Below are 26,099 nucleotides of genomic sequence, written 5' to 3'. Positions count from 1 at the left end.
ATCTGAGGATCACGGATTCGAGTCCCATTCACACCAAACATACTCGCCCATTCAGCCGTGAGGGCGTTATAATGTGACAGTCAATCTCACTATTTGTTGGTAAAAGAGTAGCCCAAGAGGTGGCGGTTGGTGGTGATGACAAGCTGCCTTCCCTCTAGTCTTACACTGCTAAATTAGAGATGGCTGGCGTAGATAGCCCTCGTGTAGCTTTACGCGAAATTAAAAGTTACACACGACACGTGTAACCTAGTTCACACTGTAACGTCGTTACTATAAATAGCGTCTCAACCACTACTATGTCTGTTGTATCATACACCCTTGTGCAAATTAATTGAAACAAGACGGAAAATTACGATTTTTTCAATTTTTTGCGTTTTATTTCTGAGAATCCAAAAATTACTCACAAATTAATACATGATATGACCGCCTTTATTTTTCAGAAGATCATTAATCCGCTTTGGCATCGAGTCCACGAGTTGACTACAATCTTTACTAATTTTTGGATCGCGGTACCACACCTCAATTATGGCCTCAATTAGCTTATCTTTCGTAGTACAGTCTTTTCCTCGAAGTCTTTCTTTACAAATCGCCCAAAGATTTTCAATAGGATTTAAGTCCGGAGAGTTTCCAGGCCAGTCCAGCACCTTTATTCGTGTTGTAGTCATAAGATTCTTCACAAGTTTCGATGTGTGGCACGGAGCCAGATCTTGCTGAAAAATGCCAGATCCATCTGGAAATCTCTTTTTCAATTCTGGAACGACTCTTCTCTGCAAAACTTCAATGTACTGTGGTCCTCGAATCATACCTTCTACTATATGTAAGTCTCCAACGCCATAGTAGCTGAAAAAGCCCCAAAACATCTTCTTCAAGAGATGTTTTATGAACTGATTGATGTGAGATTCTCGAAGTTTCTCACCTGGAGATCTGCGAACATACAGACTTCTTTGACCCTGTATGAAGAAATGAGTCTCGTCACTGAATAACACCTTCCTCCATTGGTCTTTCGTCCAGTTCTTGTATTTCAGACCCCATTGATACCGTTTTTTCTTCATTGAGTTGGTAAGAAGTTGTTTTTTGACTGGTCTCCTTGTCCTTCTAACGCAATTTCGAATGACGTAATATTCCTCAAAATTTCGTCATATATCCCAAAAATAGATCGACCGTACTACAAAACACAGCTAATGACGCCGTCTGTGTGAAAAAATGACTATTAAAGGAAATCAGCGGGTCCAGCGAGCCTACACCGGCCGCCATGCTGAAAATATTGTAAAATGACCATTTGTTTCAATTAATTTGCTCAAGGGTGTATTTGCCATGAATAGCTCTGGTATTGTACAAAAGGCCTCGTCGGCGCTGTATATAGCAGAGGTATAGTGAATGATATAAATTCTTACAATTGTTAACCAAAATCGTCAGAAACGTACAAATATATAGGGCATATGTTAGTATCAGGGCGGATACTACAAGGTGTTCGGAAAGTGCAGTTATATTTATTAACATACAAAACTGCACAGTGACTGTCCGAACACCCTGTATAAGTTGTACACACATGTAGGAAACATGTTAGTATCAGTTCAGATCATTTAACATGTTAATACGTCTTTAAAGGCTCTGTTGGAATTTGAATTTATTTATACTTATGTCTGTCTATAAATTAATAGACGGCGTCCCTGTAGTGACTCCTGGTTGTTAGAGTAAGTTATTCTATCAGCAATTTTAAGAAATTTGTTTTTAGCCTAACTTTTGTTGTTCCCCTTATATCACCTGCTGCTGAGTATTTTGTGTCGGTTGTGTCTTAGTGGCACAGCGGAATATCTGCGGACTCACTCCGCTAGAGATCGGGTTTCGATACTCGTATTGAGCAGAGCACAAATAACCCAGTGTAATTAACAATAATTACGAGTCATCATTTTTGCAAGTTTCTGGATACCAAATCTTGCAATTGTACTTTCAGGATTTGTTTCCAGGTCACAGGAACTGTCCGTCATAGTAGAAGTACATTACCGCCCACTGTTTTGTAGAAAGTTTATATTAAATCTATAGCACTCGAGTGTTTTGTTTGTTTTAAATTTCGCGCAATAGTACACGAGGGCTATCTCCTCTTACACTGCTTAATTAGGGACGACTAGAGGGAAGGCAGCTAGTCATCACCTCCCACCACCGACTCTTGGGCTGCTTTTTTACTAATGGATAGTGTGATTGACCGTCATATTATAACACTCCCGCGGCTGAAGGAGCAAGCATATTTGGGGTGAAGGCTTCGAACCCTCGACCCTCAGATTATGAGTGGAGTGCTCTAACCGTCTTGCCATGCTAGGTCAAACTATAACTTAGATATTATTATTATTATTTCGTTTATCACAATTAACTTTTTTTTTTATTTTTGTTTGATATGTTTAGGTTCCAGAACGATCGATAAAACTCGCGTCATGATTGGTCTAAAGAAATCTGTAGCCAATAGTTGCCAACATTTTAATCGTAACAAAACACGAGCCGATTTCAGTGTAAGAGATTCGCTTGTGTAAAAGTACATATGATGTTCCGTGAAAACTCCGCACGTGGTGGAGAAAAATAGACATCATTTTCGAATTCAGTGTCAACGGTAAGTTTCAGGAAGTATAACATTAAAATCCGGGGCTCGATTCTCAGGTGGACATGGCACATATAGCCTATTGTGCAGCTATGTGCTAAAATACGAATAATAACATTCACCCTCATCAGTAAGCTAGGTTAAAATAAAGCATGGTAACTTCCAGGCTCTAAGTAATATTATTGCTTCCACAGGCCTGCGATGGTTTTATTGTCGAAATGTTTACATCTTCTATAGTAATTTCTGTATCCTGAATCCGAACACGATGCCCATGAGATTGGATTTGATACTGGATTTGTTTGTCATTAAGCACAAAGCTACACAATGGGCTATTTGTGCTTTGCCCACTATAGGTATCGAAACCCGGTTTTAAGCGGTGTGAGTCCGCTGTGCCACTAAGGAGCAAAACAATAGTAACTGGAAAAAGAAACCAGGCTTGGCATGACCAGGTGGTTAAGGCGCTCGACTCGTAATCTGAAGGTCACGGGTTCGAATCTCCGTCGCACCAAGCATGCTCGCCCTTTCAGCCGTGGGGACGTTATAACGTGATGGCCAGTCCCACTATTCGTTGTTGAAGAAGTATCCCAAGAGTTAGCGGTGGATGGTGATGACCAGATGTTTTCTCTGGTCTTACACTACTAAAGTAGTTATAGCCCTCGTGTAGCTTTGCGCAAAATTCGAAACAAACAAAACTTGCACAGTCATCATTCCCCGGTAGGACATCGGTTACTCTAGTGGACTTGCAGCGCTAAAATCCGAGGTTCAATTCCCCGTAGTGCAGACAGCAGATGGCCCAATATGGTTTCGCTTAATAAAACAACAAACGAAAATACTAATACAAGGTCTTGCTGTGGAAAACGTCTTAGTTACCTGCAGTGTACATATCGACCCTCGCCTTTGTTACCGTTTTCCGAATACCTGATTTCGCCGATGTTTATCTGTGTTTACACATCGTGTTCTGATCAGTTTGTTAGTGTGTTGCGTTATTGTAACACATCTCTCGTGCTATTGGACGATTAAAGAATATCCTTGCATACATTTTCCTCCAACTCTTTTGAACGTAACGTCGTTTAGGTGTTTCAATATGGACGATTTGACTGGCCTGCCTCCTAACTGTGGCAACAGTAAACATGTTCTAACATACCTGTTCTTTTTACAGAATTCAATTAGAACTTCTTTGTAGCAAGACACGTGTGATTGGTTTATTCGTGTTAAGTAATAAGTGATACGCCTTTTAAACCAGTTTCTTATCATTGACAAATATCTTTTACTAAGATGTCTGTTTTAGTGAAGAAGTAAAACAAAGACACCGGAAGAATTATAGTATCAGAGGAACGCACACCACTGACAGATTTTTTATTCTTGTCCCACAGCGGAATGTTTGCGGACTTGTAACGCTAGAACCGGATTTTGATACCCGTGGTGGGCAGAGCACAGATAGCTCATTATGTGTCTTTGTGCTTAATTCAGAACCAATCTTTTTCTTCTAGGCTTAACATGGCCACGTGGTTAGGGTGCTCGACTCGAAATTTGAGGGTCCCGAGTTCGAATCCCCGTCACACAAAAACATTCTCGACTTTCAGCTGTGGGGACGTTATAATGTAACGGTCAGTCTCACTATTCGTTGGGAAAAGAGTAGCCCAAGAATTGTCAGTGGGTGGGGATGACCTTTCCTCCAGTCTTGCACTGCTAAATGAAAGACGACTATCACAAATAGTTCTCGTGTAACTTTGCGCGAAATTCAAAAACAAAGAATTCCTTTTCTACCTACGTGGAACTTGATGAATTTGTCACTGACTCCATACCGAAAACCGTTAAACTCGGGCCTGATGGTTAGGGCACTGGACTAGGAATCTGCGATGTCTTTTAGGATAAAAGAATTGTTTCAAACGTTAGACTCGAAGTTATAACGTCATTTCCTTGACGTATCTGTGACGTTTTTTTTGCCCCATTTCAAAATGAACTCTGCCCTTAATGTAATTTCCACAGTCCGGAAATCATTGATCTTGCCCGGTGCTTACAATAAATGTTAACAGTTTTCATATATCTACTATTTACGTATTTACTTAGCTATATGTAGGTTTATCACTTCATTTATCTGTTTCTTTCTTTATGTAAACACATACCCATCTATTTGTCTGTGTGCATCTGTCTTATTATAATTTATTGTCATATTTTCATTTTGCCGTACGTATTCGAGTGGTTAGTTTGCGTAGACTGTGAATCTGAGGATTCATGGTCCGTGGCTCGTGTCTAAAAAATGCAATCTGTGAGAGCGTTATAAACGAGCATCTGTCAAACCTTACTGTCTTCAGACAGGTTGGCGGTGGATGCTGTTGACTAACTGCCCTCTATTAAAGTATCCGTTCAAACCGAGGGTTTTTACCTTTTGTGAAGCTTTGCACAGAACTCCTAAAACAGTCAAACACGTTTCCATTGAAGCCTAATTTTTATAAATTTATTTTTACACCTCATCCTTATTTACCAGCCGACTGACTGGGTGCATAATTTCGTGGGGTGACGTGAGGTTAGTGTTAAGTGTGGTAAAGGTACACGTGGTTTGGTTTATGACGTGTTTTTTGGTTTTCTCAGTTTATTTGAATCCACACAGTTCTGTTTTTTGGAGAATTTGTTACTGGAACAATCTGCTAAAGATAACCAGGAAACGACAGAGTAGACGTATATGAACAGTCAAGATTCATCTCAACAACTGAAGCAGGAATACGTTCATTACCGTATTATTGTAATAAATACTGCGTAAAAACTATTTCTGCAAAGAACCTTACTCAGTCACGATATGATCGATGTGATTTATTAAATAAGCACCTCGTGGTGATCGTGGCACGTCACATCATTAGTGTAATGTTGTGAGTGGACACTGACACATTTAGTGACTGTTAGAGTAGAAACACTGGTAAATATCGAGATATTCAAACAGTAGTGACTAGATACTGACACATTCAGTGACTGTTAGAGTAGAAACACTGGTAAATATCGAGATATTCAAACAGTAGTGACTAGATACTGACACATTCAGTGACTGTTAGAGTAGAAACACTGGTAAATATCGAGATATTCAAACAGTAGTGACTAGATACTGACACATTCAGTGACTGTTAGAGTAGAAACACTGGTAAATATCGAGGTTTTCAAACAGTAGTGACTAGATACTGACACATTCAGTGACTGTTAGAGTAGAAACACTGGTAAATATCGAGATATTCAAACAGTAGTGACTAGATACTGACACATTCAGTGACTGTTAGAGTAGAAACACTGGTAAATATCGAGGTTTTCAAACAGTAGTGACTAGATACTGACACATTCAGTGACTGTTAGAGTAGAAACACTGGTAAATATCGAGATATTCAAACAGTAGTGACTAGATACTGACACATTCAGTTACTGTTAGAGTAGAAACACTGGTAAATATCGAGATATTCAAACAGTAGTGACTAGATACTGACACATTTAGTGACTGTTAGAGTAGAAACACTGGTAAATATCGAGATATTCAAACAGTAGTGACTAGATACTGACACATTTAGTGACTGTTAGAGTAGAAACACTGGTAAATATCGAGATATTCAAACAGTAGTGACTAGATACTGACACATTTAGTGACTGTTAGAGTAGAAACACTGGTAAATATCGAGGTATTCAAACAGTAGTGACTAGATACTGACACATTCAGTTACTGTTAGAGTAGAAACACTGGTAAATATCGAGATAGTCAAACAGTAGTGACTAGATACTGACACATTCAGTGACTGTTAGAGTAGAAACACTGGTAAATATCGAGATATTCAAACAGTAGTGACTAGATACTGACACATTCAGTTACTGTTAGAGTAGAAACACTGGTAAATATCGAGATATTCAAACAGTAGTGACTAGATACTGACACATTCAGTGACTGTTAGAGTAGAAACACTGGTAAATATCGAGATATTCAAACAGTAGTGACTAGATACTGACACATTCAGTGACTGTTAGAGTAGAAACACTGGTAAATATCGAGATATTCAAACAGTAGTGACTAGATACTGACACATTCAGTGACTGTTAGAGTAGAAACACTGGTAAATATCGAGATATTCAAACAGTAGTGACTAGATACTGACACATTCAGTGACTGTTAGAGTAGAAACACTGGTAAATATCGAGATATTCAAACAGTAGTGACTAGATACTGACACATTCAGTGACTGTTAGAGTAGAAACACTGGTAAATATCGAGATATTCAAACAGTAGTGACTAGATACTGACACATTCAGTGACTGTTAGAGTAGAAACACTGGTAAATATCGAGATATTCAAACAGTAGTGACTAGATACTGACACATTCAGTGACTGTTAGAGTAGAAACACTGGTAAATATCGAGATATTCAAACAGTAGTGACTAGATACTGACACATTCAGTGACTGTTAGAGTAGAAACACTGGTAAATATCGAGATATTCAAACAGTAGTGACTAGATACTGACACATTCAGTGACTGTTAGAGTAGAAACACTGGTAAATATCGAGATATTCAAACAGTAGTGACTAGATACTGACACATTCAGTGACTGTTAGAGTAGAAACACTGGTAAATATCGAGATATTCAAACAGTAGTGACTAGATACTGACACATTCAGTGACTGTTAGAGTAGAAACACTGGTAAATATCGAGATATTCAAACAGTAGTGACTAGATACTGACACATTCAGTGACTGTTAGAGTAGAAACACTGGTAAATATCGAGATATTCAAACAGTAGTGACTAGATACTGACACATTCAGTGACTGTTAGAGTAGAAACACTGGTAAATATCGAGATATTCAAACAGTAGTGACTAGATACTGACACATTCAGTGACTGTTAGAGTAGAAACACTGGTAAATATCGAGATATTCAAACAGTAGTGACTAGATACTGACACATTCAGTGACTGTTAGAGTAGAAACACTGGTAAATATCGAGATATTCAAACAGTAGTGACTAGATACTGACACATTTAGTGACTGTTAGAGTAGAAACACTGGTAAATATCGAGATATTCAAACAGTAGTGACTAGATACTGACACATTTAGTGACTGTTAGAGTAGAAACACTGGTAAATATCGAGATAGTCAAACAGTAGTGACTAGATACTGACACATTCAGTGACTGTTAGAGTAGAAACACTGGTAAATATCGAGATATTCAAACAGTAGTGACTAGATACTGACACATTCAGTTACTGTTAGAGTAGAAACACTGGTAAATATCGAGATATTCAAACAGTAGTGACTAGATACTGACACATTCAGTGACTGTTAGAGTAGAAACACTGGTAAATATCGAGATATTCAAACAGTAGTGACTAGATACTGACACATTCAGTGACTGTTAGAGTAGAAACACTGGTAAATATCGAGATATTCAAACAGTAGTGACTAGATACTGACACATTCAGTGACTGTTAGAGTAGAAACACTGGTAAATATCGAGATATTCAAACAGTAGTGACTAGATACTGACACATTCAGTGACTGTTAGAGTAGAAACACTGGTAAATATCGAGATATTCAAACAGTAGTGACTAGATACTGACACATTCAGTTACTGTTAGAGTAGAAACACTGGTAAATATCGAGATATTCAAACAGTAGTGACTAGATACTGACACATTCAGTGACTGTTAGAGTAGAAACACTGGTAAATATCGAGATATTCAAACAGTAGTGACTAGATACTGACACATTCAGTGACTGTTAGAGTAGAAACACTGGTAAATATCGAGATATTCAAACAGTAGTGACTAGATACTGACACATTTAGTGACTGTTAGAGTAGAAACACTGGTAAATATCGAGATATTCAAACAGTAGTGACTAGATACTGACACATTTAGTGACTGTTAGAGTAGAAACACTGGTAAATATCGAGATATTCAAACAGCAATGTCCTTATTTCAACAGTTTCGTGATTGTTCGCTGATAAAGTAAATGAGAGATGTGTAACTGTGGCTCTCTTCTAACACCATCTGTAAATATGTAAAAATTTAAAGAACTTTATTTATAGGAAACGGTTTTCTTCAGCTATTGCTACATTAATGGTGTTTGATCTGTGAACGCGGTTTATTCGTGTTTTTTTTGGGGGGTTTTAAGTAGTCGGAATGCATCTACCACTATATATGTATATTTTTTGTTTATTGACGGAACCCAAACCATGGATCTTCGTATTTACAACCAAATATCTTAACATATAGTGTAGTGTTTAAAGCCAGTCTTGGGTATGAATGTCACTCTTGTTTCATAACCTCGATGTATAATACAAAGAAGTAAGCATACTTCATAAGGTTATGTTTTGTTTGTTGGATTTTGCGCAAAGCTACACGAGAGCTATGTTCGCTGGCCGTCCTTTATTTAACAGTGGGAAACTAGAAACAGTTAGTCACCACCAATTTTTGGGCTACTCTTTTACCAACGAATAGTGGGATTGACAGTGACGTTATAACGCCCGCACAGCCGAAAAGGAGAACGTTTGGTGAGACGGGGATTCGTACCCGCGACTCTCAGATTGCGAATTAAGCGCCCCCTAACAACCTGGACATGCTAAGCCGGAAACGAAGAAGGTTTAGTTTTTGTTATGCCTTACCAACTTCCTAGCGTTCAAATTGAAATTTTATGTTTAGGTAACAATGTTTACATTGTCATAGAAACTGTAATTTGTTTTAAGTTTACATTATTTTGGTTTTCACTGTCAATCACTTTGGAAAAAGTAAAATCATAAGTTGAGGATTTTTTTCGTATCTGTACTGGTTAGGTTGTTAGATTATGAACCTGATCCATGATTGGAATCCCATAACCGCACAAACAACAAACTTATTTTGCATTTTGCAGCCGTTAGTGCGTTATAAGAGAGACAGTGAAACCCTATTATTTGATTATATTACTTCAAGAGTTAGCGGTTTATGTTGTTAACTTGTTGTCTTTCTTGTATTTACTTTTATCTATTGATTTAACATTATAGGCAGCTATCCCGTGTGTGACTTTGCGTGATTATCCCAAACAAACATGTTTTGCTTTATAGATTTATAATTACACGACTAATACATGTAAGTTTGAATGTTGTCAAAGAAATTGTTTATTTACTTATCGGTTTATTAAGAAAAACAGTTATCCTTACGTATAATAAATTATCCCCCCTTCCGCCACTAAAATAAAACACTTGGTGGTCAGTTAAGTAGCATACTTCAAGGTACTGTATGATCGTTTGCTGAAATACAGCCTAACACTACTTAGAAGGGTTTCCTGTTTAAACCATTAGCACTACTATACAGTAGTGTGTTGTCTGTCAGTTAGTTAGTAGATCCTAAAAATAAGGTCAAGTAAAAAACGCTAAACATGTCATTTGTAGTCATTACGTCAGTAATACGTGCGCATGTCACGAATCACGAGAAGTATGATGCATTTTGTAGGCTACAACACAGCGTGGCGTATGGACTTCGAAAGCAAAATAATATCCACGGACTTACAACGCTAGAAACCAGGCAGAGCACAGATAACTCATTGTGTAGCTTTGTGCTTCAAACAATCAAAAGTAGGAAATATATCTGTTTCTCTTAATTTTGTTTTTATTTGCATTGCAAACGGAACACTTTAGGGGGCACTGCACCAGTACATCTAGTTTGCTTTCACATTTTGCGTTTCCAACGTTTTAATGTCATCTTTGATTCGTGTTTTCAGTGACGTCACTATCTATCACTAAAACATCTTTTCGTGGTAAATGTTCACCCAATTTTAAATCTCTAAATTAAGACTTTGACAGACTCAGAAAGTGAACATTTTGTGTCATTAAATGGTCACTTGACCAGGCTACTTTGTTAACAGTGATTGAAATTGTTTCACGGTCATAAGTATCGCGTTTTTTTCTTTCAACCTACGACATTATCTGCGAACAGAAGTGGTTAAAAGGTTGGATCTTTACTAGAGAAAACATTCTTGGTCAGTCCCACCACGGGTATCGAACCCCGGTTTCCATGGTTGTAAGTCTGCAGATATACGTTTGTGTCACTGGAAGGGTGTTATTCAGTTGTATTAAATAACAGACAAATGACATAAACGGTGATAGGTATGTACAGTATTTTTATTACTTTTTACAAACATAAATTATTACTTAAATGTATCAGGTTGTTGTTGTTTTATTTAAGACACATAGCTTCCATCAGAGGTCAGTTACGTCTCTGGGAAAGATTAATCCAATATCACATGAAATATTAGTTTCACTTCTTGGCATTCACGATTGACACTGTGAAATGTAAATCAGGTTCGTTTCCGTTCCCCTAACTGTGTGAATAAACCTGAACTTGATCACAATTCCCAAGGCATGTCACGTGTCACAGTATTCGTATGTTCCGTACTGAAACTAATTACAGTATTTGTTTTGTACATGTAGGCATCCATGGACCTTCCTCCAGATAAGGCCAAACTTCTCAAGCAATACGATGATGGAAAAAAATGGGACATGATCTGTGACCAGGTATTATATAATTGTCTAATATTTTAAAAATTGTAAGCACGTTGTTGTTGTTGTATGTTTAATTTTTATTATAAGCATAGGCACATCGGGCTACCTGCTGTGTCCACCGAAGCGAATCGAACCCCTTTGACTTCAGTGTTGTAAATCCGTAGACTTACTGGGGAATGTATTATTACACTATGTAACAAAATTTATACTTTTTCTTGTTCCTGGACAGAAAGTGTTATTTCCCAATTACTTATGTCTAAAGTAAATGGAAAAGACATATTTTTCTCTTCAAACTTTACTTTTGTAACCTGGGAGCACCTGACGAAAACACGATGGGAGACGATATTTGGGAGCTGATACGTAAAAGTGATTTACATTACAGTTGAAAATCTCGAAAAACTACTCGCTTCTAAACATTTTTATATAACTTTAGTATAAATACATCTAAATCTTGATTCATATGTTGTTTTATTCAGACCTTTATGTAAATGAAAATGTGCAAATTTGTCCATTTTTTATATAGAAAATAGGTTAATTTCTAAATTTCATTATCCAGGTCACAAAAGTAAAGTTTGAAGGGAATACTGGTCATTTTCTGTACTTTTACAACATAAGCAATTAAGAAATAACACATACTGTCCAGGAACAAAATTTGTATTACATAGTGTTATTGCTTGTAAAAGTAGGTTTAGCCGTGGCCATTTGTGCTTTTTCGTGTCCATTTAAGGAACTGTTGTACACATGACATAAAGTGTTTTAATAATAAAAATGTTTTAGGAGTGTTTGATTTTTTTAGTTTTTGTGTTCCCATCAGAATTTTAAACAAAATTGTTAATTTCTTAACTTCTTAAAAAACAAAAAAATACGTGATTATAATATTGTTCGAATTAATTACGTGCTGTAATATGATTGGTGGAACAACACATTATTTTCTTATACAGTTATGGTAGTCCCTACTAAACCGTTATAAAGAAAATTCATACATTTTTACTATGTCGTGTAGGAGAAAGTCATGGCTAAGGAGTCTCCTTCGTTCTACCTTAGAAGGCTGAAGACTTACCTGGATCCAAAAGCCTCTAGAAGTTCTCGGGTAGGTAAAGTGTGTTGTATATTTGTTATTTGTAAAAGATGGTTAGTCAGAACAAAACTGAATGTAGAAATAATTAATAATGGTAACAAACGTATGTTACACAAGTAGATCTCAAGTGTTTCTTCTCTTCGAAGAAAATCGCGTACACAGAAAGTTATTGTCGTGTTTGTGAAATGAGAAACCGTAGAACCAGTTAATAAATTTTAATATTTGTTTTATGGATACATTAGTTTAAAAGTTTGGTTCATATTTTTTTCGCAAAGCGATACACGCACTATGGGTATGGCATTCTCTAATTTTGAAAGGATACGCAGGAAGGTTACGTTTGTTTTGATGCGCAAAGCTACACGAGGGCTATCTGCGCAAGCCGTATAATTTAGCAGTGAAAGACAAGAGGGGAAAACGGCTATTCATTACCAACCACCACCAACTCTTGTACTGCTCTTTCACCAACGAATAGTGTGATTGACCGTTACAGTATAACGCCCCCATTGTTGACAAGGCGAACGTGCGTGGTGGAACGGGAATACGAACACGCGCGGTCACGTGGCTAAGGAGCGTGACACGTAATCTGAGACCTGCGGGTTCGAATCCCTATCACACCAAACATGCTCGCCCTTTTAGCTGTGGGAGCCTTATAATGGTACGGTCAATCCCACTATTTGTTGGTAAAAAAAATAAAAAAACGTAATCCAAGTGTTGGCGGTGGGTGGTGGTGACTAGCTGCCTTTCCTCTAGTCTTACACTGCTAAATTAGGAACGGCTAGCACAGATAGCCCTCGTGTAGCTTTGCGTGAAATTCGAAACAAACCAAATCACACCAAATCCCTAGTAGGCCACCGGTAGGTCTGATTTATGAAGGTAAAATTCATGCTTTAGTTTTCCGAGGTGGATAGGGCACAGCTTTGCGCGAAATTGAAAAAGAAACACACGACCCTCAAATTGCGAATCAAGCGCCCTAACATCATGACCATGCTCGGACACCTAGAGGGAATGCTGTTGGTTAATAGTACTCATCTCCGACTTATGACTTACCTGTTCGAATACTGGCATCTGACCTTCATTTTTATAGTCCAGTCACGGGCCCAAAGTGCGGAGTGCGTTTTTTATGGCAACCATAAACCTAACGTTCACTGTCCGGACGCACTCAAGGACTTGGCCACGCCTGACTCTAAGTGAAACTGTTGTATGGGTCATCGTTAAAGTTTTTCAGTTTTGAACAATACAACCCTAAAAACCGGGTTTCGATACCCGTGGTGGGCAGAACACAAACAGTGCACTGTAAAGCTTTGTGCTTAGCTTCAAACAACAATGAATTTCAACAATAATTAGACGAAAACAGATGGACCATTTTCCCTCAAATTCTTAGACTGGGCACTCTAGGTTGGTTACGCCCGGCCTACAAAGCTTCAGAAATAAGAGATAATCTTGCAAGTATTATACAGTGTTGTAATAAAAGATGGTAACATGTAACTTATTTACTCGTGAAAATCAGTGTCAGATGTAAGATTGTTGGAAATCACTTCCAATTCATGAAACAGGTATTAAATTCTCGACAGGCTGTTGAAGGTGCTCGCGGAACTGTCGAACTGCTCTACTTTAATACATGAAATAATTTAACGTGTGTATTATGGAAGGAAGTGTGCACGTGTAGAACGTTCTCTTTTTATTAGGTATGATTTATTTCGAAAAATGACAGTTTCGATTAGCTGAATACGTGCACTGAATACACTAACCGATAAATCATTTACCTTAATAGAAGCTGGATAAACGAATGTTTTTAATATTAAATGGAAATCAGTTAAGATAATCCATGTTTCGATTTGATTTTTACATTTAACGTTCCTATTAAGTGAACTTCGTGAGATAAAATAAGAACAGCGGTCAGTGATACGAGAAAAAGGGCGGAGTGTGGTAGCACAATGTAACGTGATATACATCTCGCGAGCGTTGTAAGTGGCGCGTTGACGTTTTACAAAATGTCTCTGTCTTTAGGGACTCGTTGAAAATGCTTAGTCCTTTAAGCACGTGGGTAGGACTGAACCAAAATTAGAAGTCTTTATTCATTTCCTGTTGTGTCAGCTGTCGACCTGTCGTCTTTCAAAGACGAAGCAGTGGCCAGCAAAGCAACCAACCTTGTCGCGATATTTCAGTCCCCTTGTTAACCTAACAGACGAAAGTATAAGGCTTAACTGACAGAACCTTATTAATGTTACAGACGGATAGCATAAGGCTTAACTGACAGAACCTTATTAATGTAACAGACGGATAGCATAAGGCTTAACTGACAGAACCTTATTAATGTAACAGACGGAAGCATAAGACTTAATTGACAGAATAATGTAATAACTTTCCAAGTATTATATACCAGCATATGAAATGTACTTAATATTTTGTTTTTATTGTTATAGGCAATTTGTTGACATATTATGTGGTGGTTCTCTCATCACAAAACGATCACATTTCAAGAATTTAATTTTTCTCTTAAAAGAGAAAAATTATTGCACACTGAGAGAGAAACAATACAAACAAAGGGAGAAAACATTAAAAAGAAATAAATATAATTTAGAACGTCATTGTTGTCACAAAGAAAACAGTGATAGAACTGTTGGATCTGGTGTTTGATCTGTAATTGAATTAAAAAATTGTGGTGAATAATCTCCCCCCCATTGAACCTCATGTTTCCTTTATCTCACTTAAAAAAACAGTAAGAAATGAGTTAATGTTCTTTCTGTGAGTGAAAGATAATTATTGAAAAGAAATCAGTTTGTTCTATCACATATTTAGGACATCAACAAAATCAATACTTCTGTTACCTTTTAATGATTTAGAATATTAATCTAGAATCAGCCACTACACCAAATTAAACATTTTCTATTTAAAAAAAAACAAAAAAACAAACAAACTTGGTATTTGTTTGTTGTTGTTCCCATGGTATTCTATGCCATGGAGCTAGTGACTTAAATCTTTTTCAGTTGTTTAGAAAACATGAAAATAAGTTTTTTTGTACTTCCAAAAATGTTACCTCATTCAATGAATAAATATAAACATAAGTTTTTATTTCACTCACACAGGTTGTAGATGAATGTGATAGGTAGGTAGCATCCCCTGTTTTTTTAGCATCCTTTTATTCTTATTGTAGTTGATGTGAGAGGGGAAAAATGCTCCATGAGTAGATTAAAAATATATATTTAAAAACAGCTGGTATGGATAGAGAAAAAAACTATGTAGAGGAGCGAACAATGTTTTGACCTTCTGTCGTCGTCAGGTTCACGATGACCAAAGAAGGTCGAAATGATTTTGGCTCCTCTACATAAAGTTTTCAGGTCATCATGGATCCATGAGTAGATTGTTAGCACAATCCATCAGATAAGAGAAGCAGTTTCCAAAATAATTATGGATAACCTTAACATTCTAATTTTAGTATTCTATTTATCTCATTGTTCAGAGAAAATGTTATTTTTAAATTTTATATTTTAACTGTAACAAAATGTAAAAGGTCTCTGAATCGTAGTACATAAACCGTCAATGTTTTTCAATAGGTGCAACCTTATCAGTTCTTCATAATTGTACATATTGACTGTTGCTATATTCAGTGGTTTATAATTGTTTTGCTCATCTGTTTTGTTACCATAGGTCTAGCTGGTTCTGCATTCAATAAGTCCATAGGTCTAGCCTGTTCTGTGTTCAATAAGTCCATAGGTCTAGCTGGTTCTGCATTCAATAAGTCCTTGATCCATAAAACTCCCCTAGATGTATGTAATGCCTTTATGGATCCTGGAAATAGTGTAGTCTTTTTTTTAGAGTATTGTATGTGGTGGTTGTTAAAGGTTCTTCCAGAGGAGAAGGCAGGAAAAGTTGTCAAGGTTTCATGGTTTAATGGATTTCTTTATCTATTCATGTAATCATCTCTGGTGTAACTGCTGTTTCAAGAATTCCTGGATAATTTCAGCTCATTTCGGCTTATCTTTAAAAGGTAATAAAGCATGGATTGTTACAGTGTGTGCACAGAGCACAAGTGAAGGAGGACAATTAATAAGAATACATTTCTGGAAATTTTTTGTTAATCGTAACACTTGCAGATTGTAACATTTCAAATTTGTTTAGGTAGGGCTTCTGTACCTAGACTTAGATTTTGATTTGTTTGAATGTATGACTCCTTGTTTTAACTAAGTGTACTTATTTTGATTTGTTTGAATGTATGACTCCTTGTTTTAACTAAGTGTACTTATTTTGATTTGTTTGAATGTATGACTCCTTGTTTTAACTAAGTGTACTTATTTTGATTTGTTTGAATGTATGACTCCTTGTTTTAACTAAGTGTACTTATTTTGATTTGTTTGAATGTATGACTCCTTGTTTTAACTAAGTGTACTTATTTTGATTTGTTTGAATGTATGACTCCTTGTTTTAACTAAGTGTACTTATTTTGATTTGTTTGAATGTATGACTCCTTGTTTTAACTAAGTGTACTTATTTTGATTTGTTTGAATGTATGACTCCTTGTTTTAACTAAGTGTACTTATTTTGATTTGTTTGAATGTATGACTCCTTGTTTTAACTAAGTGTACTTATTTTGATTTGTTTGAATGTATGACTCCTTGTTTTAACTAAGTGTACTTATTTTGATTTGTTTGAATGTATGACTCCTTGTTTTAACTAAGTGTACTTATTTTGATTTGTTTGAATGTATGACTCCTTGTTTTAACTAAGTGTACTTATTTTGATTTGTTTGAATGTATGACTCCTTGTTTTAACTAAGTGTACTTATTTTGATTTGTTTGAATGTATGACTCCTTGTTTTAACTAAGTTTACTTATTTTGGCTTTTGTGGACTCGTTATTGTTTTGTTACAAAAACAGTACGGTAGACTAAAGTTATAAGTCTTACTTGTATTGAGGATGGGGGTATGTCCCCCTCATATTTGAACAATAGCTATACACTTCTTGTATGTTGTATAGAATAATTCTCTCATTTAAACTATACCAACCATCATTCTCAAACAATGTTATGGTGCTGGAACTCAATACTATAAATCATTGTGTTGGTCTATCCAATAATTGCTGTTATTAACTGTCCAAACACAATAAAAGGAAAACATTGAAGAAATGGTTATAGAAAGGGTTAGAAAGTGCTGATAAAATGTGTTAGTATTAACTTTTACAAGCACTTGCATATTTTTCAGATCTTGAATATACAAGGTGGTTGAAATCACGTAGTTTTACCTAAAGATGCTTAAAATATTCACTACAATGTCTGAGTCTCAACTGTTGTTTTGTTAGTAATTTTAAGTGAATCATTATAAAAACAATCATTTATTGCCAGGGGTACACACAGAAATATTTTTGGGAGGGGCATTTACAGTGTAATTTAATAGACTAAAAGATTATATGTTGTTGTGCGTGCTTGAATGAAAACACAGTTTTAATAAAACTTACTAGAAACAGTTGGTTTAAGTATGATATCAAGCTTCTGTAATAATTTTTACAATTTTTATGACACCTAAGGGGAGCAAATGTGTCTTCTTGCACCTTCCTATAGGTGCTAATGTTTTGCTTTCTCATTTATCTTCCTAAATTTTGTTTTTAGAAAAGAAAGTTTCTCGGAGATGCCTCTTCAACACAAGTCCTTCAGGATCTTGAGATTTCTCTCAGGACTAACCATATAGAGTAAGTTTAATTATCTATGTAAATGTGTTTATAATCAAACTGTATGAATATAGGAAAATAGAAAACCTTAAATGCTTTATTTTCTAATTATGTATATTTTGTGCCGGATGTAAAGGTACAGCAGTGGCTTTATCAAAGGCTAAAATAAACTTTCAGACCATACAAGAAATGTTATATTTGGACATTGTTTTTATTCTGGAATTCATAATTTTAAACATACAGTGATATTAATATTTTAAAACACTGATTTAAAACTATTGCTACAGTTACTATATTATTTTAATAACACAAAAATAATGTACCAAAGTGATGCACACATTTGCTCTAAATTCACTGTACAAATAAAAGTTGTGGGATTACTTAGGTGGTATGAATATATCTTAATCCATTTGTCTCTGTTTTCACTTCTTTGGGAAATATTTGTTTTATGCCAAAAGTTGCTACATTTCTGTAATTAGTAAACAAAAGGTAATATATATCAGTATTTTTTTAACTTTTTGTTTTCAAGGTAGCAGACCAAGATTGGACCATTGTTGGCCCAATGACAAACTGCACGTAGGTGTTTAATTGGACTGGTTAATTGTTGGTTCAGTGTAAGCATCCCCTTTTGTAACTGTTGGCATAATGCTGTGATGATGCTGGCCAAAGTAATTGGAGAATACCTAATTAAAATATCAGATTATTAATTAATATTAGATAATCCCTTGCATGTTAAGTTTTATTTTGAAAAATGTATTTTTCAGTTATTATTATTTATCTTCAAAATTCCTTTGATCTACAAGTATGAAACAAAAATCACATCTGTCACAACGTGAGAAGTAATAAAGTTGTAAATTTAAAAGTCCCAGCCATTCTAGAATTTCACCTGAAATGTAATTCAACATTTCCTGGTTATAGTTATGGTCACTGTTTTTCAACACTCCAACTTGTTTGTCAAAATATTTGTGTACCCCAGCTTTTAAATATATATATAAAATTGTACTACTAAGGACTAATAATATATGCTCAAGTTTTCTTGTGTTAAACAACAGATCGACTGGTGGCTAGGAGTCATCTGTAATAACATAACATGACATCTTGAATACATGGCAGATGCTGGTTAGTTCTGTGGTAGAACTCATAATTTAAGATCAGTTGAATTGGGCTCGATTCCATGAGTTCCCACAAAATATTTTCTTCACTCTGGAGACAAGGATATATTATAAGAGCTGTGGTCAAATCCTACCATTTGATTTTGCAAGAGTGGTTCTTGAGTTGCGTTGAGAAAAATTTAACACACGCACACACAAAACAACAAAAAACATACTGGGTAATATTTATATTTACATTTTTTAATATGAGGGCACTCAATAAATGCTCAGTAAACTATACAGTAAAAAAAAGTGATTGTATGATGTTCCAACAGTTAAAGTTCACATCATTAAGTACTTTTCTGTTATTTTCAGAAAACAAGTACATTTTATCTGATTTTACATATAGGTGGGTTCGAGAATTTCTAAATGAAGAAAATAAGGGATTGGATGTTCTCGTAGATTACCTGGCATTTAGACTTGAAATCCTTAGGTAAGATGTAGTCAGAAAATGTGTTTCTTTGATTTCATTAGGACAGTATTTTGTTAAGCCTTGTTTGTTATATTGTTTCCAGTAGCTTAGCAGTAAGTTTATAATACTAAGACTTAGGTTTTATACCTGTGATTGGTAGAGTACAGCCACTTAACAACAAGATTTGTTGAATTAAATGTAAGTTTTCTTTATTACAACAGAACTTGTAAGTCGCATATTTTAAAAATACCTTTCAACAGTGTTTCAGATTTAAACAATTACTTCTGTGTAGATTCTTAAAATGTTAAAACTTAAATATAAAAATTATATAATTGTTCAGTGATATGCTTGAATTGGAATGATGTATGTTAATTGGTACTTAAAGCCTGAAGTAAATTTTGTTAGGTTTTTCTTATTGTTTCTTGTGAAACATTTTAGTGATGCTTTAGTGATGCAAGACAATTGTGATGATTTTTAATGCTTCATGAAAAGCGTTGTAGCCATTGTGATTTGTCCTTGCTTTATTTCTAGCAATTGTTGTGTCTGAACCTTTTACCTCAAATTGACAGGCAAGAGAAAAGCTTGCAAAATTCACCCAACTGTAACCACAAGAACGGAGAGATTCCTAATGGATATCAGGTGCCACATCGACCTGTCCAGGAAAAGGATGCTCCAAAGATCAGAAAGGCTACCAGACATATAGCTAAGCTGAACATGGGTGAGGCTAAAGATGACATACACTTGTGCGTTATGTGTCTTCGTGCTATCATGAATAACAAGGTAGAGTCATAAGTACATATGACTTGTTTATTTTCCGAATTTCTAGTTTTCTTCTTAACTCTTTTAGTGCCATCATCATACAAGATACACAAGTCAGTGAAAATTCTGTCAGAGAGTAACGTGTGTTTATCTTGCCCTGCACTCTTTGAATCAATACTGGCATTGTGGTAAGAAATCAGAATGTTGATATGAATTCCAAGAGTTATGATAAAAATAAAACTGCATGATACACAGTGACAACTAGCATTTTCACCGACTACTGTATCTCGTACAGTGATAGCACAGAAAGGGTTAAATATGTTGTGAATTTTGTAAAACTTGTTAACCTTTCACTTGTGTAAGAATACAGAAAAGAAGTGTGGTTTGTTCATAATAAGTGTTAACCTTTCACTTATGTAAGAATACAGAAAAGAAGTGTGGTTTGTTCATAATAAGTGTTAACCTTTCACTTATGTAAGAATACAGGAAAGAAGTGTGGTTTGTTCATAATAAGTGTTAACCTTTCACTTATGTAAGAATACAGGAAAGAAGTGTGGTTTGTTCATAATAAGTGTTAACCTTTCACTTATGTAAGAATACAGGAAAGAAGTGTGGTTTGTTCATAATAAGTGTTAACCTTTCACTTATGTAAGAATACAGAAAAGAAGTGTGGTTTGTTCATAATAAGTGTTAACCTTTCACTTATGTAAGAATACAGAAAAGAAGTGTGGTTTGTTCATAATAAGTGTTAACCTTTCACTTATGTAAGAATACAGGAAAGAAGTGTGGTTTGTTCATAATAAGTGTTAACCTTTCACTTATGTAAGAATACAGGAAAGAAGTGTGGTTTGTTCATAATAAGTTTTGCAGGCAGACACAAACTTATAAATACATGAGGTGTTAAAGGTGAAAGAAGTACAATGTTCTACAGTCATTTGATTTTCTCAGGATTGTCGAACATCATAATGATTCCTTCTATAACTATTGTTCGTGTTTCTTATCATATTAAAGTTACTGTAATGTTAAAATTGAACAATTTGCTCTTCTGTTCAAGGTAACAGATGAGAATCATTGTTCATTAAGGCTTTTTAAACCTGAGATAAATGTCATTTGAATAGTTTAACATGTTAATGTTAGTATCTTTTATGTTATTTGAATCTGAAAAAAAACCAATCCAAAGTTTTAAATATTGAATAGTAGAATATTCTTTTCTCTTATTTAAAGTTTTAAATCTATTCTGAGAAAAAACAATTTAAGACTGTGTAATAAGGCAACCAAAAATATCACTAATAGTTAGGGTGTCTAACTGATGAAACAGTGCACTATAATCTTTATGAATAAAAACAATATATTCAGCTACTTATAATTATTACCATAGTTTTGATCTAAGTAAGTAGCTTGATTTGGTCGAGAGTTAATGTTAACTACTTATACCAACAATACCAGTGTGGTTTGGTATACAGCTTCGACTTATATGGGGTCTAAATATTCCGTGTTGGCATTCTAGGGTTATTGAGGTTTGAGCATTTATGGGAATAGTGATGTACTGCTATTCTGTTTGGAACCACCAGGGGATTTTTGATAAGTTTTTTGATTGTTTTTCAGTTATGCAAAGAATGAGATACCTATGTGCTTTGCTCACCACGGGTATTGAAACTCACTGCTGTATCACTTGGTTGTGTTTTTGATAAGGTGTGCTAGTGAAACTGGTAACTTTTGGATGCACAAACACTGTTTGTGTTGTGATAATGGCATATATAACCAGAACCTCAATTTGTACAAAGTTTTATACATTGGTTCTCAAATTTTCTTATTACAATTTCTTTTCAGTGCAACATATTATTAATAGTTCTTGATTAATTAAGCCACAAAGAAACTTCTGACAATGATTAGTTTTGTGTAATAATTTCTCTTTAATGACTACAGTATGGCTTCAACATGGTCATAGAACACACAGAGGCGATCAACTGTATTGCTTTAAGTTTAAACCACAAAAGTCTAAGGTAAGTCATATTCTATTTCAACAACTTATATCTGTACATGTGTATTCCGTACCACTGTAACTATAAGGCTTGCACTACCACTTCTTGGTAGGATTCAAACTGTCTTCACATTTCAATAGTTCATACTACTGTTTATATAGTTTGTGCCACTGTTTGTATTTCCTATGCTTCAGTATGTTTAAAACCTAAAGAATTCAACTTTCTACACCATCTTTCTTAGAACCAAACTTTTCTCATTGGTGGATTAAATAAACTGATACATTTATTAAAAATATTTTAATATAGTTGATAAAGTTTTACTAAGAAGTTTCAGACCCTGACTTGTATCCCTTATTCAATTAATTTGTTTTTTATCAGTTTTAAGTCTCTGAATATGTTTCAGTCAATGTATTAAAACAAAGTTTTAGTTTATTCTAGAATTCTCGTTTTGATAGCAAAAAGAAAACATCAGTAAATAATTAGTTTTTCATTAAAAATTAAGAAATAATTTAACTTAATAACATAATGTTTTTGGACAGCATGGGACCTATTGATCCATCTCGGCTGTCCTGCTAAGACCATTGTTAAAAAATCTTAAAGCCCTTATCATTCGTTTACTGCCTCTACAATATTTAGTGTCGACCCATTCCACAGGCCAACCTTCCTGTTAGAAAAATAAAACTGTTTTAGCTGAAGATAGCTCCAAATCTGTCAAAACTTATGTTTGCATCCTTTAACTTTTTCTTGCTGTTAAGTATGAGAAAAGATGATACATCAACACTGTTAATTCACTTTACAATCTTAAACATCTTAATCAGATCCACCATAACTGTTCATTTTGCAAGAGTAAACATTAAAATTTTACCATTTTAGTAACCCTTCTTGAACCCTTTTCAACAATTCAATGACTTCCCTAAGGTAAGGTGCCCAAGATTGAAAACAATACTCCAAATGTGGCCTAACCAATGGCCTATACAATGAAATTATAAACTAGTTAGACTTGTATTCAGTATTTCTGTAGACACAATCTAAAATCCTATTTGCCCTACTACTAGCAACAGTACACTGCTTGGATGACTTGAGAGACTGATAAACTAATACATCAAAATCTTTCTTTCATAACAGTGTTAAGGTTATTCCCATCCAAATCATACTTATAATTCAAATTATGATAACCCACGTGCATTATATTACATTTATTATAGCTAAAACCTCATCTGCCATTTGTTTGTCCAGTTTACTAAATGATCTAAATTGTTTTATAAATCAGCAGCATCATCCTGTTCACAGCCATCAACACCGAAGATTTTAACAGTTAAGTAACTTGTTGATCATTCCTTCATCTGGTTCATTGATGTAAAGAAAAAAGAGCAAACTTCCTAAGACTGAAACCTGAGGTACCACACTTGTAACGTTTGACTGAACTCCATCTGTAACAACCCTCTGCTTTCTTCCATCCAACAACTCTTCTACCAAACTTGCTAACTTATCTCCAACACCTGTATAGACATGAAAAACTAGTTAAAAAATGTATCACTTTGTAAAATGCTTTCTGAAAACCCAAATCTATGCCCTTAACTTTATTTACATGAGCAGTCATCTTTTCAAATAAGATCAAAAGATTTGAACAGCAAGGTTTTTCCTCAGTGAAACCGTGTTGACTTTCTAATAAAACTCTAAACTTTGTTAAATAACTTTGTAAAGCATCTTTAATCAGGCTTTCCAAATCTATTCCCACAACTGTTGTAAAACTAATGGGTCTGTAATTACTGAGACAGTTTCTATCACTCCTCCCTGAAAAGAAAAGCTACATTCGCTAACTTCCAATATTCTGGTTTCTGACCACTATCCAAGGACTAACAAAACCCTTGGGGAAGTATCTGGCCCAGTAGCCTTATTGTTCTTTAAATTTATTAATTATTTTCCTAACAAGCTCAGAATTAATGCAGTCATCTTGTTCAATTTTGTTTCTATTTACCAACTAGATAGATACTAGTGATTAAATTTAGGAAACAGTGACCAATGTTCTCCAGATAATAATAAAAAGTGGATACTTTAAGGTTTTATAATGAACCTAATGTAATTGTTTTTTTTTATATTTTGTTATTTTTCAATAGAACAAAGTCATTGGTGTTGGAGCTTCTGGCTGCTATCTGTTTAGTTAAAGGTGGCCATGAAATCATTCTGTATGCCTTTGATAAATTTAAAGAAGTCTGTGCAGAAAGGAGGAGGTTTGAGACACTTATGAAATATTTCATGAACTTTGAAGATTTCAATGTTGATTTTATGGTATGTTGCTCTTCACAATCTGTTTACATTTAAAATTTTGTTTAATAAAATGTATGACTTGCTTTTTGTTAACACAATAAGCATTTATATTTGAGACAAATCTACAGTCAAAATATCCGATTGTTTCAATGCTCAGGTATGATGACGTGTCAAGTGTATTGAGGCGTATTGTTTAACAAAGTTGGACATAATTGTTAACAAAAGCTCGCATTCAATCTTGTACATTAAGAACTGAAGATAGGATGTTATACTTCATTCCCGAAATGTGTATTTTAGTATCTTTAAACATTTTTCCAATGTGGCAACAGTGGGGCTGTCTCAGTGCTACATGTGGCAACAGTGAGGCTGTCTCAGTGTTACATGTGGCAACAGTGAGGCTGTCTCAGTGTTACATGTGGCAACAGTGAGGCTATCTCAGTGTTACATGTGGCAACAGTGGGGCTGTCTCAGTGTTACATGTGGCAACAGTGGGGCTGTCTCAGTGTTACATGTGGCAACAGTGGGGCTGTCTCAGTGTTACATGTGGCAACAGTGGGGTTGTCTCAGTGTTACATGTGGCAACAGTGGGGCTGTCTCAGTGTTACATGTGGCAACAGTGGGGCTGTCTCAGTGTTACATGTGGCAACAGTGGGGCTGTCTCAGTGTTACATGTGGCAACAGTGGGGTTGTCTCAGTGTTACTAAATCGTTTATACTACCACTCTTCTGGTCGTTAATTTAAATTAACATAGTTATTATTAGCCATAAAAATTATTTAGAGATTTTTTTATATATACAAAAAAAGAAATAACTTATCAGTTTTTCTTAAATGCAAATTGTATTTTTATCCTATTTTTTCACATAATTATTGTCTCACTCTGCAGAACCATACTGTAAGTAACAGTGTCTTGTTTTAAGTGATGCGTATATTTTGACATCATATGAAAAATGCTAATATTTTATTAATTTCTTTTGAATTATAATGGAAAATAGTTTTATATGAAAATACAGACAATTGTTTTTACAGTACTTACTGTTAGTTACAATTGTTTTTATAGTACGTACTGTTAGTTACAATTGTTTTTGTGGTACTTACTGTTTGTTACAATTGTTTTCATAGCACTTACTGTTAGTTACAATTGTTTTCATAGTACTTACTGTTAGTTACAATTGTTTTTATAGTACTTACTGTTAGTTACAATTGTTTTTATAGTACTTACTGTTAGTTACAATTGTTTTCATAGTACTTACTGTTATTCTATTCTTCATATGATACTGTAATACTTGATTATTTGTTTAACTTTTTCTGCTAATATTTACACGTGAGGAGGTTTATCAAGTCATAAAATAAATTGTATGAGTACAGTTTACAGTAACAAAGATTTTGACATGTTGTAAGTATAGACAGAACGGTTAGAAAGAAGTATGGTATACCTGAAACTCAGTCATCGTTTTGTTTGTTTGTAGGTTGCTTGTAAGCATAGACAGAAGGGTTAGAAAGAAGTGTGGTATACCTGAAACTCAGTCATCGTTTTGTTTGTTTGTAGGTTGCTTGTAAGTATAGACAGAAGGGTTAGAAAGAAGTATGGTATACCTGAAACTCAGTCATCGTTTTGTTTGTTTGTAGGTTGCTTGTAAGTATAGACAGAAGGGTTAGAAAGAAGTATGGTATACCTGAAACTCAGTCATCTTTTTGTT

At 35.0% G+C, this 26,099-nt stretch overlaps 1 protein-coding gene across 1 annotated transcript in view; it reads left to right on the top strand.

The window, feature by feature from the left end:
• The window catches only part of LOC143234547 (formin-like protein), a 93,790-nt gene that overhangs the window by 14,573 nt on the left and 53,118 nt on the right, over positions 1-26,099 (top strand). The window contains 7 exon segments of the mRNA XM_076471978.1: positions 11,021-11,104; positions 12,096-12,182; positions 17,772-17,851; positions 19,331-19,414; positions 19,963-20,173; positions 22,079-22,155; positions 24,252-24,423. Coding sequence (XP_076328093.1) covers positions 11,021-11,104; positions 12,096-12,182; positions 17,772-17,851; positions 19,331-19,414; positions 19,963-20,173; positions 22,079-22,155; positions 24,252-24,423 — 795 coding nt within the window.

Source organism: Tachypleus tridentatus, chromosome 12, assembly GCF_004210375.1.
Source record: "Tachypleus tridentatus isolate NWPU-2018 chromosome 12, ASM421037v1, whole genome shotgun sequence".
In the NCBI taxonomy this organism is placed as follows: Eukaryota; Metazoa; Arthropoda; class Merostomata; order Xiphosura; family Limulidae; genus Tachypleus; species Tachypleus tridentatus.
Note: the sequence above shows the minus strand (reverse complement) of the source record. Positions and strands in the feature narration are given on the sequence as shown.